Source organism: Salvia miltiorrhiza, chromosome 2 (genome assembly GCF_028751815.1).
Source record: "Salvia miltiorrhiza cultivar Shanhuang (shh) chromosome 2, IMPLAD_Smil_shh, whole genome shotgun sequence".
Taxonomy (NCBI): domain Eukaryota; kingdom Viridiplantae; phylum Streptophyta; class Magnoliopsida; order Lamiales; family Lamiaceae; genus Salvia; species Salvia miltiorrhiza.
Genome location: NC_080388.1, coordinates 71,428,388 through 71,442,661, shown reverse-complemented (window position 1 = coordinate 71,442,661; position 14,274 = coordinate 71,428,388). Strand labels below are relative to the sequence as shown.

General features: G+C 32.4%; 2 protein-coding genes across 3 annotated transcripts in view; both read left to right on the top strand.

Moving 5' to 3' along the window:
* Positions 1-14,274, top strand: part of LOC131008955 (uncharacterized) — a 984,029-nt gene that overhangs the window by 906,954 nt on the left and 62,801 nt on the right. The gene's annotated exons all lie outside the window — the stretch shown is intronic.
* On the top strand, positions 5,487-12,984 carry LOC131008948 (calcium-dependent lipid-binding protein-like). Its single transcript, XM_057936091.1, has 11 exons — positions 5,487-6,092; positions 6,368-6,469; positions 7,401-7,451; positions 8,273-8,393; positions 9,030-9,151; positions 9,250-9,348; positions 9,600-9,680; positions 9,762-9,847; positions 11,745-11,970; positions 12,163-12,327; positions 12,417-12,984. The coding sequence occupies exons 1-11, from the start codon at positions 5,988-5,990 to the stop codon at positions 12,777-12,779; spliced, it is 1,521 nt and encodes a 506-aa protein (XP_057792074.1). The 5' UTR covers positions 5,487-5,987; the 3' UTR covers positions 12,780-12,984.

Below are 14,274 nucleotides of genomic sequence, written 5' to 3'. Positions count from 1 at the left end.
ATTTTTCGTATTTTTTTTTGTAGATCTAATCAAGATAACATCAATCCCATAATATTTTAAGAGTAAATAAATTAAATAAAATGCCCACTTTTATTAAGTTGTAATGAAAAATGTCCACTTTTATAAAACTATAATGTTTATGCCTAAATTGACTAAATTACCCTTAATGTCACAGTCAATGTACTTGCATGACAAAAATAGTCTAATGTCGGAAAAGTAGGTTGTCGGCCGGACAACAACCTGACAGTAGACAATTTTTTCTTACACCTTTATACCCGACAACCTACTTTTCTTGTAGCAAATTAAAAATTTTAATAAAAAAAGTTGCTTGTCGGCTGGAAAATGAGGTTGTCACCCGGGAGACAACCTACTTTTCCGACTAAGATATTTTTTTCTTACACTTTTTTTTACATATTTGTACTTGTGTAAAAAAAGTGTAAGTTTTTACACAAAAAATGATGCAAAGCCATCAATATCCAAGGGTAATTTCGACTCTTCACTTTAATTTGAGCACAAAATCAAATTTTTAATAAAAGAGGACATTTTTAATTAAAATTTATAAATATGAGCATTTTACCCATTAACACATATTTTAAGAACGCCAAATTGGAAATAAATAAAACAGATACTATATATATATATATATATATATATATATATATAATTATCTAATTAATTAAATTGTGGATTTTATGAATTTAAAATGATTAAAATATAAAATAATAATAATAATAATAATAATAATAATAATTATTATTATTATTATTATTATTATAAATAAAATATTAAATTAAAAAAATAGATAAATAAAATTGAAAAATTGTGAATGTGACAGGTAGAACTCCGGGTATAGAGGAAAACTCGAATCACGAATGGTATTATATACAAATTTTTCGAACTTGAAATTGGAAAATCCAACTCTATTAATAATTTTTTCTACATATATGGTGGTGAAGAATAAAAAGTAAGCACCAATAGAAAGTGGTTGATTTTGATGTATAATGCATCACTTTTGGAATGCGTATAGAGACAGCATCTAATACTTTTTCGTGAATTTAGACCAATTTAGATGTACAATTTTGGTAAGATATACTTCGAACAAATATGTCTAATCTTACATCCAATCACAAATATAGTCAGCAATTGGAATCTGTTACGATGGGTTGCCAACGTCGGAGCATCTAACTTGATTGAATCAATACTTCTAAATTAATTAAATCAATACTTAATTCATTCATGTTTTAGAATCAGACAATAAAATAAAGCTATTTTGAGAGGGGGAAGGAAAAGTGAAGAAAAAATAATTGAGATGTGAAAAAAGAAATGAGAGATTGCCAAATAATTAATTCATAATATCTATATTTTATAATCTTGTTTATCAAACACTAGATTACAATATATATAAATACATATCTAGAATTTTATCTCAACAAAGCTATCAAACATGCCTAAATTTATATACGAGTCAGTTGGATTTTTTTCAAATTTATCCTCTTGCGATTTTTATTTTTATTTTAAAAACTGGAGTCTCCAACCATTTTTTTTGTTCCATCACTGCAATAAATGATTTATAAATATTCGACATGTATGTATAGGTGTGCGTTTACTTCGGTTGTAAAATGATGAATAAGGAAAGATGATAAAATATTATCATTTTTCCTTTTTTATATCATATGTTTAGAGATGAAAATATAAAAAAAATGTTAGAAAATATGAAAAGTGGTTGCCCGAGAAAATATTATACTATGCCCGATTTTTTTTCATCATAATAAACGTGTAAAAATAATGAAAAATGAATGAAAATATATTTTCTCTCATTTTTCATCAAAGTAAACGCATCCTAAAGAGTTTATGAGGTTTGGGGAATGTAGTTAATAATGTTGCAATTTTTAAGATTTAGAGCTCCATAGTTTTAAGTGCGATTCTCAATTCTTAAACGTTTTCATGAAACAAAATACGAGTAACTTTTAATAGTCGCCTTGTTTTTTCCACCATTCAGGTCTAACCAGTTGGCTCAAAATTTCATTCATTTGAGAGTTTAGCATTCATTACGAGGGAGGAACGGCGGCGACGTCAACGACAACGATGCTCGCCGAAGAATAGAAAATCATAGAAAAAAATAAAATTTAAACCCCTATAAATTTGAGGATCTTGTGTAGGTGGCGACGGAATGTGTCACGACGGCGGCAGGAGATGGAGAAAGAGACTAGGCTAGAGGCGGTGGCGAGGAATGAGGCATCGAGGAGAGAGAGAGAGAGAAGGAAGGGCAAATGATACTCCCTTCGTCCCACTAGAATTGACACTTTTGAGTTGGGTATGGAGATTAAAAATAAATGGTTTAGAGTGTAAAGTAGGTAGAATCCACTTATTTTATGTGAACAGAGAAAGTAGGGACCACATACTATTTTAGGAAAATACCAATTTTAGTGGGACAAACAAAAAAGACAAGTGTGCCAATTCTAGTGGGACGAAGAGAGTATTAGAGTTTAGAGCGTGGGTCGGTGCGCAAATCGGATCCGAATGTATAGGATACCAGTTCTTTTAATTATAGAAAATTGATTATGATATAAAATAAATTACAAAAATATCCTTTTATTAAGAAAGCACAATCAGTTCTCAAAAAAATAAGAATAAAGCTCATTCTTGAAATAAAGAAACATAACAGCCATAAAATTTCTCACTTGGACGCTCCCAATTTATTTTCATTTCTCAGAATAAATAGGCATTCTTATTAAATTCTTTCTCTCTCTCTCTATATATTTATAAAATTACTATTACCAGCTTAGTTCCATACACAAACAAGTGTCGGCAATGTTTGGAACACACACGTGTCATATCTATGTATGTGTATGTGAACACTTATTATTAATTAATATGGCTTGAAAATTCTCCAAAGGAGTGGCCAGCCTCAATCACATAGTATATCACATGGAAAACAAAACGAATAATATCCAATCATTTAAGAAATTCTCCACTAAAATGGCATGCAAGTAGCAGAACCCCTTATTCAAATAAAGTTTATACAAAGGGAAAAGATTTTTGGCTTCATAAAAAATCGATTTTTGCTTGATGTTTAATTTGATCGATTTGTTATTTAATAATTTTTAAAATATTATTTTCAAAAATATATTCAATCGATTTTGTTATTATTATTTTTTTAATATTTTTTTTCCAAGTTCACTAATTTTTTATATAAAAATTGAAAATAATAACAAAATTGGTTGAATATTATTTTTAGAAATGATAGTTTAAACAAATCACTAAATAACAAAAAATCAGTCAAATTAAACATCAAGCAAAAATCGATTTTTTATGAAAGTGTCTAAAACACCTGGTGTCCAAAAACCACTCCCCTTATACAAATAAACAATAATAATTCAAAGGGCGTACAAGTAGCATAACCCATTATTCAAATAAAACTTATAAGAACAGACCGTCAAATCAGGAAAAAACAAGTATAACAAAATCATATCATATAAAGATTCGGATTTTTGGTTTGTAAAAATTGACCAATTACCAATTTTGTATGTGTGAGTGATGAATTCTGTATATATATATTTATGATGACATATATATCCATTATCCACACAATTTGAATGGTGGGACATTCATAATTGGGATAAATAATACTCCCTCCGTCCCAGCTTTTAGTATCCAACTTTCCTTTTTTGACCGTCCCACATTTTGGTATCCACTTCTATTTTTAGTAAAAGTAGGTGGGGCCCTTACTCCACTTTAATTATTTTAACTCACACATAAAATGTGGGACCCTTATTCCACTCACAACACATCAATCACTTTATTAAAACTCGTGTTGTTCTCAACTGGATACCAAAAGCCGGGACGGAGGGAGTATGACTCCCATGTCACAATGGCCAACAATCCTTACTTGATAATTAAGTCCGTCCTTTATTTTATGTTTTTTACATGCTGATAAAGGCATAAAGCATTGCAAAGTTACTTTTGGAATAAATAATTTGAGGGAACAAGAATTTTATCTTTTCTGGTTAATTCTCTGTAAATAAATTCCAACTTCACTAAAAAAACAGCACTATTGAAGATTTTGTAAATCCATTTTTTTATCATGTGCATTTTACTACCTAATTTTAGTTTCTTATTTGACTTTGAATTTTAGTAAAATTAAAAATAACTTTAGTTGTCCTAGCATTATAATTTTAGTTTAATTGAGCTTAATTTTAACAACTTATCTATGTAAATATTTGGCAAGTCACTCGATAAAATAGTATACATCAATTATATGTAGAGATGGAGATGTATAATTGATGTTAATGACTTCATATCCTACAGCAAGTTGAGATAGTAGGGGCTGTTATGCATTTATTGAGCATATAAGCCTAAGACTAACTGAGTTTGATACTAGCTATATGTCAGTGTCCACTTAGTTTTAAAATTTCATGCATACTTGACAGTGTCAAGTTGACACAACGTTTTTGTCAAAAGATTGTTCTTGATTATATTTTTTTAAATAAATTAATTAACAATTAAATAAAGAATTTAAAGTAATTAAAATAAAAAATAAAGCATTTAAAGATAATGCCACAATGAACTTCTATACATTTTATCGAATTCGTTGAAACGATAAAAGTAAACACAATCTTCGATCTAACTGTTAAATTGAGTTTGATTCTCAATATCAGTTAATTTCCTACTATTATTCAGATGCTAGCTTTAATACTATATCTTACACTGTATAAAGATAAAGAAAGTGTTTATTCTTTTGAATGAGAGATCTATAAATAACTTGAATAATTAACTTATGATTTTTGAACATAAAGTCCATATTTATACCTCATAAACTAAACCTAAAACCTAAACTTATTTATAAGGTCATTCGGCCCAAGTTTGTTATAACATTTTCATGAAAAATGAAAAAAGCCAATTATAAAAAAGAGTATTTGATCCAAATGATATAGTTCGGATTATACGTATTTTTTGGTAGTGGTCAGATTTGATGTTCTTTCGAGTCTGCTAAGTATTTTTCTCACGTTTGACTTTTATCATTTGGTTTGATATCTTCTTTTAAGTATGATCTTATATATTTTTTCAGCTCTAAGCTTATATATGTGTACTTATTTAACTTGTATTCAAATTCTGAGATAATTTATAAATATTTTTATGTTAATTTTGGTCAAAAATAAGTTATTGAACTCCTCTACTTTGTAATTTAGTCTATTGGATCAAGCTCAATAAAGGAAATGCACAAAACCATCCACGTCACTAATGTTGCACAAACATATGATTTATCTATTTTAGCTAATATTTTGATTAACCATATTGGCATAATGACTTTTTATCACGGAGAAGAATATCATTATGCTCTAAAGCTATAAGACAATACGATTATTAATGTTTTAGAGGAATAAGATTAATATCTTTTTTTTTTTTTTTTTGAGAAAGGAATAAGATTAATAACTTTAATTGAACACGAAGTCATTAACCCTTGAAAGAAACGTACAATCAATTTTGAATGATTAATTTAACAAAAATACAAAAAAGGCAAGACAAGAGAGAGAGAGAGATAATTTGACTTGGAAGACTCTCAACCACCCTCGTTATTACACCGATACATACAACCATCACGCCCTCAGATATTATCGCTTTTTTATGTGAAAAAAATAAATAAAAAATCACATTTCCCTCACACGCAGAGCACCCTGCTTGCTCTTTTCAACCAGAAATTCCTATCTTGTAGATATTACCCATCCCATTTCGCGAATTACACTTTTTTTCGTTAACAACTGCATGAAATAATTGAGGATTTAATGCTGTTTTACTGGAATCAGTGAATGATACTATAGTATAGTAATTTGAAAATATTCAGATTAGTAACAGTAAAACAGTAAACATTAGTTTTAGTCATTGAAGTAGTCGGCCGAATACCTGTAACGTAAATTTCCAATATCTTCTGCGTTTTGGGGGCTGAATCAGGAATTAGGTCTTTGCTCGGCGAGAGAAGTGGGAGGAAGATGGGGCTGGTATCGGGAATGGTGATGGGGATGGTGTTTGGGATCGCGCTGATGGCGGGCTGGAAATACATGATGGGGCATCGGAGCAGGAAGCGTGTTGCTAAGGTTTATTCAGTTGTTTCTTGTATTTCCATTAAACTGTGTGTTTTGTGTGTGTTCCTCGAAATATTCGAGTGGAATTGATGTTGAAATTACGCGGACTTGGAAATTATCGGTTTAGGTTGTTATTCAGCTGTTGGATTTGATTTTGTATAATCTTGCGGGAAAATCGGCCTTGATGTTTTGGCCTTTCTTTCGGTCGCTGTCGGTTAGTTTGATAATGTTGGAATTTCCTTAAGATTTACGACTAATCTGAAATTTTGTTCTTCTATTGTCAACAGGCAGTAGATATCAAGCTACTAAGCTCACTGAATAGGGACGATATGAAAAAATTATGTGGGGAAAACTGCCCGGAGTGGATATCGTTTCCTGTTTTCGAGCAGGTTATGCTGTTTTCATTTAGTTGGATTCCGTTGTTGGCATAATGCATTCGGTTTAGATATCTCTTGCTGATGTTAATTCTTCCGTGTCTGTTTTGATACCCTTTCGTTATTGTGTTGTTAGAGTTGTTGCTTGTCTTTCCTTTTCTTTTAGTTTCAAGATAATCTGTATTTGATTCTCTACGTTCCTTTGTTAAAACTACTGGCTTCGACTCCATGAATTGCTGTATTGTATAACCTAGTTGCTTCCTTCTGGATATTTAGTTTTCATGTGATTCTAGAAAAGCATTCTATCAGTTGCTCTAGAGATTAGCTTGGATTGTGACTTGGCTTTGTTGAGTATGATTTAAGTTGGTATATTTGTTCCTTAGACTGGTAAAACAAGTGAAGCTATTAGTTTTCCTAGAGAGCACCCTGACCTCCCCCCCCCCCCCCCCCCCCCCCCCCTAAAAAAAAAAAAAAATTCCCACCCACACACAGATAGCTATTAGAGAACCAAACAGCCTCTGCAATCCTTCCCTCTTTCCAAAAGTTGGGTCACCTGTTAAAGTCATCTATAGTTTCAGGATGATAAGGACTTGTCTATCTTCATCGATATGTGTTCTCGACAAAGGTGTTACAGAACAAAGTTAAAGAGTTTTAGGGTGGTTTGACCCCTTCCCCTGCCTCACCACTCAACTTTCATCTGAGGCTAAGAATCCTGACCTTATTCAAACTGAGAACTTTAGAACTATGTAATTCTTTTGCAATAAAATTTCTTGTTTTAATCAAATTATAGGATTGTCATGATTAATTGTTCTTTTCTCCTCTATGCTAGGTTTTAAATTTTCTGTTTATATGACAAGCTCATGCGAACACATGCTTTCTTTCTTTTCCTTCATGATTCTATTGGTCATTTTTGTTAATTGTATGTTGCTCTGCTTACTGGTTCTAGGTGAAATGGCTAAATAAACAGCTAAACAAGATGTGGCCATTTGTCGCAGATGTAAGCTTCTTCTTCTTCTTTTGTGTGTGTGTGTGTGTGTTTTGGCTTTTAACTCGTGTAATTCATTCAATGTTACTCATTTGGGAACCTGCCTCATTCTGATTCTAAGTACGAGTTGAAGGAGCTTTAAATATTTCATTATTTGCATGGAATAGGAAGTAATAACCTTAGATCTGGTTAATATGGGGCTGCGTTTCCTTGATTTAGTTGGCTTCTTATCGTGACATGTCCGAGGCACCAGATATCTGAATGTTCATTTCTTTTGGCTAGTAGATTTGTCCACATTCTGAAATGGTTTTCATTAGGTTGTATAAATACCTCATCTCCATGCTATATAGTAGCTCGAAAGATGCTAAGAAATTTCAGTATAGAGAAGCTTTGTAATTCTTCCTAGCATATGTACATGCCAAGTGGAATTGATCGATATAAACACCTTCCACTGTAGTTTCTTCAGATGATAAATGTGAGTCACAACCCTCATTCAGAAACTCCTTATAAATTATGAATTCAGTGCATAGGAGAGACGAAAGAAATAAAAACTGAAGCATGGCTGGGTTGAGTGCATTGGTGATATATAAATATATAATATTGAATTGACAAGGACATTCATGGGATTCTTAATTGCATGTTGGAGTTGTTATTTGGTTTGAGTTTTACTTTCTGTGATTCTTCAATCAACAGTTTATTAGGTTTACATGTTTTTCTGTTCTTTTATCCATAATTCAATATTTGAGGTGATTAATTACATTTTTGGATTTTATGCTTCCCATTAGAGTCAAGTGAGTTCAGATTGCTAAATTGTTCAATTGTTGCTTTCTCAGGCAGCGGAGGCTGTCATAAAAGAATCCGTGGAACCATTATTGGAAGAATATCGTCCTCCTGGGATCACTTCTTTGAAATTCAGCAAATTTTCCCTTGGAACTGTGGCTCCCAAGATTGAAGGTCGCTCAACTAACATCCTATTTATTAGTGCATTTTCAATTCAAACTTTTTTTTTTTGGTATGATTTGAAGTGTTTGCACTTATGGTTCTTTTCTGAAACTTATGTTGGCCGAAGTTTCATTAATGCTATGGAAAAATCCTTTCTTCTCATTTGTCTTCATTACATTCTTTACTGGTAGGTATTGCTATCAGTATCATATGATCCAATAGCTTCTGATAGTGTACTTGGTATGATGATAAAGGTGTACCCTATTGAACTTCCTAAGCACCTCTTAGTAAGGGAGTCTTAGAGGTTCCTTTTATTTATTTATTTTTCTTCTGTGAGTGCTTCTTATGTTTTAACTTATGTCAAGCTGACTCTGGTACACACACACACAAATTACAAGCTTTAGCATGTCTGCTGATTTTATTGTCCTCAAGATGAAAATTTCTATTCAGAACTACTCATGAATAGTTTGTAAGTTGCCATACTCTACATTATACTAAAATTCTTAATTGTTCATTGGATATTTTTCCAGATATTGATTGTGCTTAATAATACGTTAGATTGTTTACTGTTTATCTGGATTATGGGCTTCTTACTATGACTTTGTATGTGTCGGATCACTTATGTGCACAATAATTTAAGCCTTGCAGGGATTCGAGTTCAGAGTCTTAAAGAAGGTCAAATCACAATGGATATTGACTTACGCTGGGGTGGTGACCCTAGCATTATTCTAGCTGCTGAGGCTGCACTTGTTGCTTCAATTCCTATTCAGGTTGGTGCACTCAATATTTCACCCCCTTTCACTGCTATCATGTCTATATTACAGTATTGTGTACTGAAATGGAATGTCTGCTATGTTTCTTTTTGCAGTTGAAGGATCTTAAAGTTTTTACGGTGGTTCGTGCTATTTTCCAACTAACTGATGAAATTCCTTGCATATCTGCAGTAGTTGTAGCTCTTCTTGCAGAGGTATATTAAGTGCACATTGAACTTTCAAATGGGTGAAGGCTGTATAATCTTTTAGTTGGAAAAAGAAAAAGGGAGGGAAAATGCCTTACTATTTTTTTTTTTTTTTTATATCTCTTGTGATGTTGAGGTTAGAATTTTGATTCTTGATGGATGACTGAGGATTCAAAATATTTAGAGCTTAAAAATCAATCTGTGGTATGTTTCCAGATTACTTATAAATGTAAGCAATTTGTGTTTTCCAAACCATGCAGCCAAAACCACGAATTGATTATACTCTTAAGGCTGTGGGTGGAAGTTTAACTGCTATTCCTGGGCTTTCTGATATGATTGATGTAAGTTTTAATATACTTCAGCCATCTTGGTCATGTAATTTCTTTTATTATTTGGACTGACAAGTTTTTTATTTCTACAAGGACACTGTTAATACTATTGTTACGGATATGCTACAATGGCCACACAGGATAGTTGTTCCTATTGGTGGAATACCTGTGGATCTAAGGTGAATTCAAGACCTACCTATTTTCTTTGCCTTTTGGACTTAACTTTATTTGGTTCAATACCTATTTGTACCTTGTGTGTGTGTGTGTTGGTCTAGCGGTAGGAGGTTAATGCCCAAGACATTAAGGTCTTGGGTTCGAGTCCTCCGTCGCGCGGTCTTTAAAATTTCTTTATTTACTTATGTAATTTATCAAAAAAAAAACCTATTTGTACCTTATTCTAATTAACTTTTCAAGCGTCGGGTGCAAGGGGTAGCAGCATCAGTTTCATGCAATACTAGGCCTTAATAGTAGTTTCAATTTGTTTGGTTTGAGTTATAAGGCATGAATGATAAAATAATCCAACTTATCAAGTGTTTGGTGTGAATGATTTGTCCCGTGATGGATAACTCGACCCACACTCTAATCATCCAATTGGATGATTATTTATCACCCCAAAGTTGGGTTGATTATTTAATTATCCTCCAATCTATAATGCAAAATCCCAAAATACCCTCGCTAAAATGATTATTGGTTTTGTTTGTCCTCAATTTTGTATATAGTATTTTGCAGGATTATAAAGAGGAACCTTAGTTTTTTCTAATGTAGCTCTCTCTCTCTCTATATATATATATATATATATATATTAGTCATAATCCTTCTATTTATCCTACACCATAAACAATCAATCCAAACGCAAAACTAAATAATCCAAATAATTCAATCCTACTATATCATATCTCTTATCTATCACATCCACTAAATCAAATGCCCCCTAAGGGTATTAGAGCAAAGAAGATGTTTAAACAGCCAAGTAGTCTGCAAGACTTAGAGGGTGTTTGGCTAAGCTTATTTTAAAGAGCTTATAAGCTCTTGGAGCTTATAAGATGTTTCAAGAGCTTATAAGATGTAGTTTTCTAAGAGCTTATAAGTTGTCAAAGTGTTTGGATAATTGAGCTTATAAGCTAGAGAGAGAATTTTTTTCTAGAGAGAGAAATAGTTTTTTAGAGAGAGAAAATCGAAGAGAAATGAACTTGAATGATATATGATGAAAATAATAAATTATAGTTGAAAAATATTTGTAAAATAATTATTACATATGAGATTATAAAAAAATAAGTTAGGGTAGAAGAACTTATTTTTTTGGGAGCTTATAAGCTCTTGGAGCTTAAATTTGGAGCTTATAAGCTGTTTTGAAGCTAATTTTGCCAAACACTTTGGAGGAGCTTATAAGCTCCTGAACAACTTATAAGCTGTTTTGAGGAGCTTATAAGCTCAGCCAAACACCCTCTTAATGTTTTCCTGCTGTTCCTCTCTTGTATGTGGTCAATGTGGTGATTGGAAATTTAAAGAATCGTGTGGGGCAATTATGCTCTGCTTCACTTAATTTTTGTTATTGAAACCATGTGAATATATAGAAATGGTCTTGAGGATTTTCAAAAAGAGTAGGGGTATCTTTGTAATTTTAAAAATATATTATACAACACATAGAAAAATATGATTTTATCTCCACCGTTATTGAGTTGAGCTATTTCACATTGTGATTGACATGCAAGCTTTACAATTGAATCGACGTTTTGATGAAGTGAACACATAATTAATTTATGCATGTCATGCTTGCATTCTAGAGGTTCATTTTTAAATTTTGTTATTGAAAGCTACTTCTCCTTGCAAAGTTTTATCCGTCTTAATTTTTTGAAGTTACTTTATATGAAACTTGAAAGTCAGTTTGAAAGCTACCTTTTGTAATTTAAATGACATTATAATTGTGTTAATGATTAGTATTTGTTTTTATTTTTGCTTAATTAATTTAATTTTTTAGTTTTAATTTAATTATTAATTTTATTGGAAAAAAAATTGCCACCCGAGTCGAAAGTTAGTCTTGAGTGGCTTACATTTAGTGTCTTCTGATACTTGCAGTGATTTGGAGCTCAAGCCAGTGGGACTGCTCAAAGTAACGATTGTAAAGGCAAATGATCTTAAAAACATGGAATTGATTGGAAAATCTGATCCCTATGTGACAGTACACATTCGTCCTCTGTTTAAAGTTAAAACGAAGGTTGTTAATAACAACTTGAATCCTGTTTGGAATCAGACATTCAATTTAATTGCAGAAGACAAGGAGACACAATCACTCGTTCTTGAGGTATTCAATATCCCTACTTTTGTACTTTTCCTCCACATCACTTTATGAAGCGCGTTTATGAGTTCCCAAAGATTGAGCATCTTTCTCATCTCAATGATATATATGTATATGTGTGTGTGTTTGTTTGTTTTAGTTTCTGAATAATTCTATTTGCTAAATGTCTAAGCTTAAAATCATCTCTTCTAAAAATAGGTATTTGATCAAGACATGGGGCAAGACAAGCGATTAGGCATTGCAAAGATGCCTTTGATTGAGTTGGAAGCTGAAGCATCGCAAGTAAAAGAACTGAGGCTGTACCCATCGCTTGATATGCTCAAAATTAAGGATAAGAAGGATAGAGGAAATATAACGGTTGAGGTATTTTGCTTTAGTATATGCTCATGGTCATATAAGATCCTCGTTGTTCGGGTTCATACATATGAATTACCTATATGGCTTGATTTCAGGTGTTCTATCACGAATTTAACAAGGAAGAGCAATTGGCCGCCCTGGAAGAAGAGAAGAGGATCTTAGAAGAGAGGAAGAAACTGAAAGAGGCTGGAGTGATAGGGAGCACTATGGATGCCCTCGACGGTGCAGCCTCACTAGTTGGTTCTGGTATTACTGGAGGAGCAGGGCTTGTGGGAAGTGGCATAGGGGCGGGTGCGAGCTTTGTTGGGAGTGGTTTTGGAGCTGTTGGCAGCGGTCTGTCGAAAGCTGGAAAGTTCATGGGCAGGACCATCACGGGGTCTACCACAACTAGGAGGAGCGGAGCATCGACTCCGGTGAACCCTCAAGAAAATGGAGGTGCAAATGCAAAGCCAGTTTAACCCCAGAATCTGTGTTATTATGTGTTGAAATTCCTTTGGGTTTGATGAGTTGGAATGTGGAATCGCCCTCGGTGTCCATATGTTTTCTTAGATTTTGATTGTGTTTGTGATGTAAAGTTTCACTGAATTGGTTAGACATTAGCAGGGCAATCTTGTAAGTTTCAAAGTTCTTTAACGCTCTTCTCTATGTAACGAGATTTGAGTACGTGCCTTCTCTCTCTCTCTCTCTCTCTCTCTCACACACACACACACACAGTTTTTCATTATGCACACACTTGAGTTCCACTTACACCATTGTGATTTTCTGATGAAGATAGAATTGTATAATAAGTATATTATATCTTTAATTATTGATTTGTCTTGTTGGTCAAGTTAGTTTGTTTCCTTTTAGATGTTTAGGGTTTTATTATAAATAGGAGTTTTATTTATGTTTTAGGGGAGTTGAATTGAGAGTTAAAATGTAGAGGGTGGGATTGTTCCATTCTCGCGGTGTTCTTCCGGTATTCATGAGTGAATCAACGGATTAACCCTTATTGTACGTATTCCGGCATACAATGGTTATCAACGGAGTTCGTATATTTATCAATATCAAATATATTTCACGCTTCTACCTGCATCATTTTCTTTATTTTGGAAAAATCTCTTGAAAAGATAAAAGGAAGCGTTGTTCAAACATGAGAGTTTTCTACTCCATAAAATAGGATACATAATTTACGGTAAATTTGCGGTGAATGGTGAGCTGTTGCTGGCTGCACTCTCGTGAGTCGTGATCTCAATTTTGAAGGTTGGATTGTGAGCGTGAGGGAACAACGTGGCGATGTGTTTTCCATATGAATACACACCTAAATAGTACTCCCTACATCCTTTGTCAAAAAAAAAAAAAAAAATAGTATTTTCCAGGAGACAGGCACACAAATTTTAAGATGAATAGAAAAATAAAGATAAATGAAATATTGAGATCGGTGAAAATTAAAAATTAAGAATAAATGAGATATTATTAGTGATCATAGTAATCCAAAAATAAAAAGGAAAACTTTTTTAGAACGTATCAAAAAGAAAAATTAAAAAATTATTTGGGGACGGAGGGAGTATTTATCAGACATGTTTATATGGAATTTTCTTTATTCTTTAATACTATTATACTAATACGTTCATTCGTGCGATGCATGATGAACATTGAAATTAAATGACATGTTTAAATAAATAAATAAAATACTCATTTCGTTCTCATAAAATATATCCAATTTGTCAATTTTTTTCCGTCCACATAAAATGTATATAGTATATTTTTGGTATTTTTTTTCGCTCACAATAAAGTGAGACCATTACTCCACTTACAAAACACTCAACTATTTTATTAAAACTCATGCCATTGAAAAGTGGATTTATCTTATGAGGACATAGAGAGTATTAAACATAATTAATATAAACAAATGCAAAATATATTTTAAAAATAAAATAAAATATTTCACATTAGTTACTCAATTAACCCCAT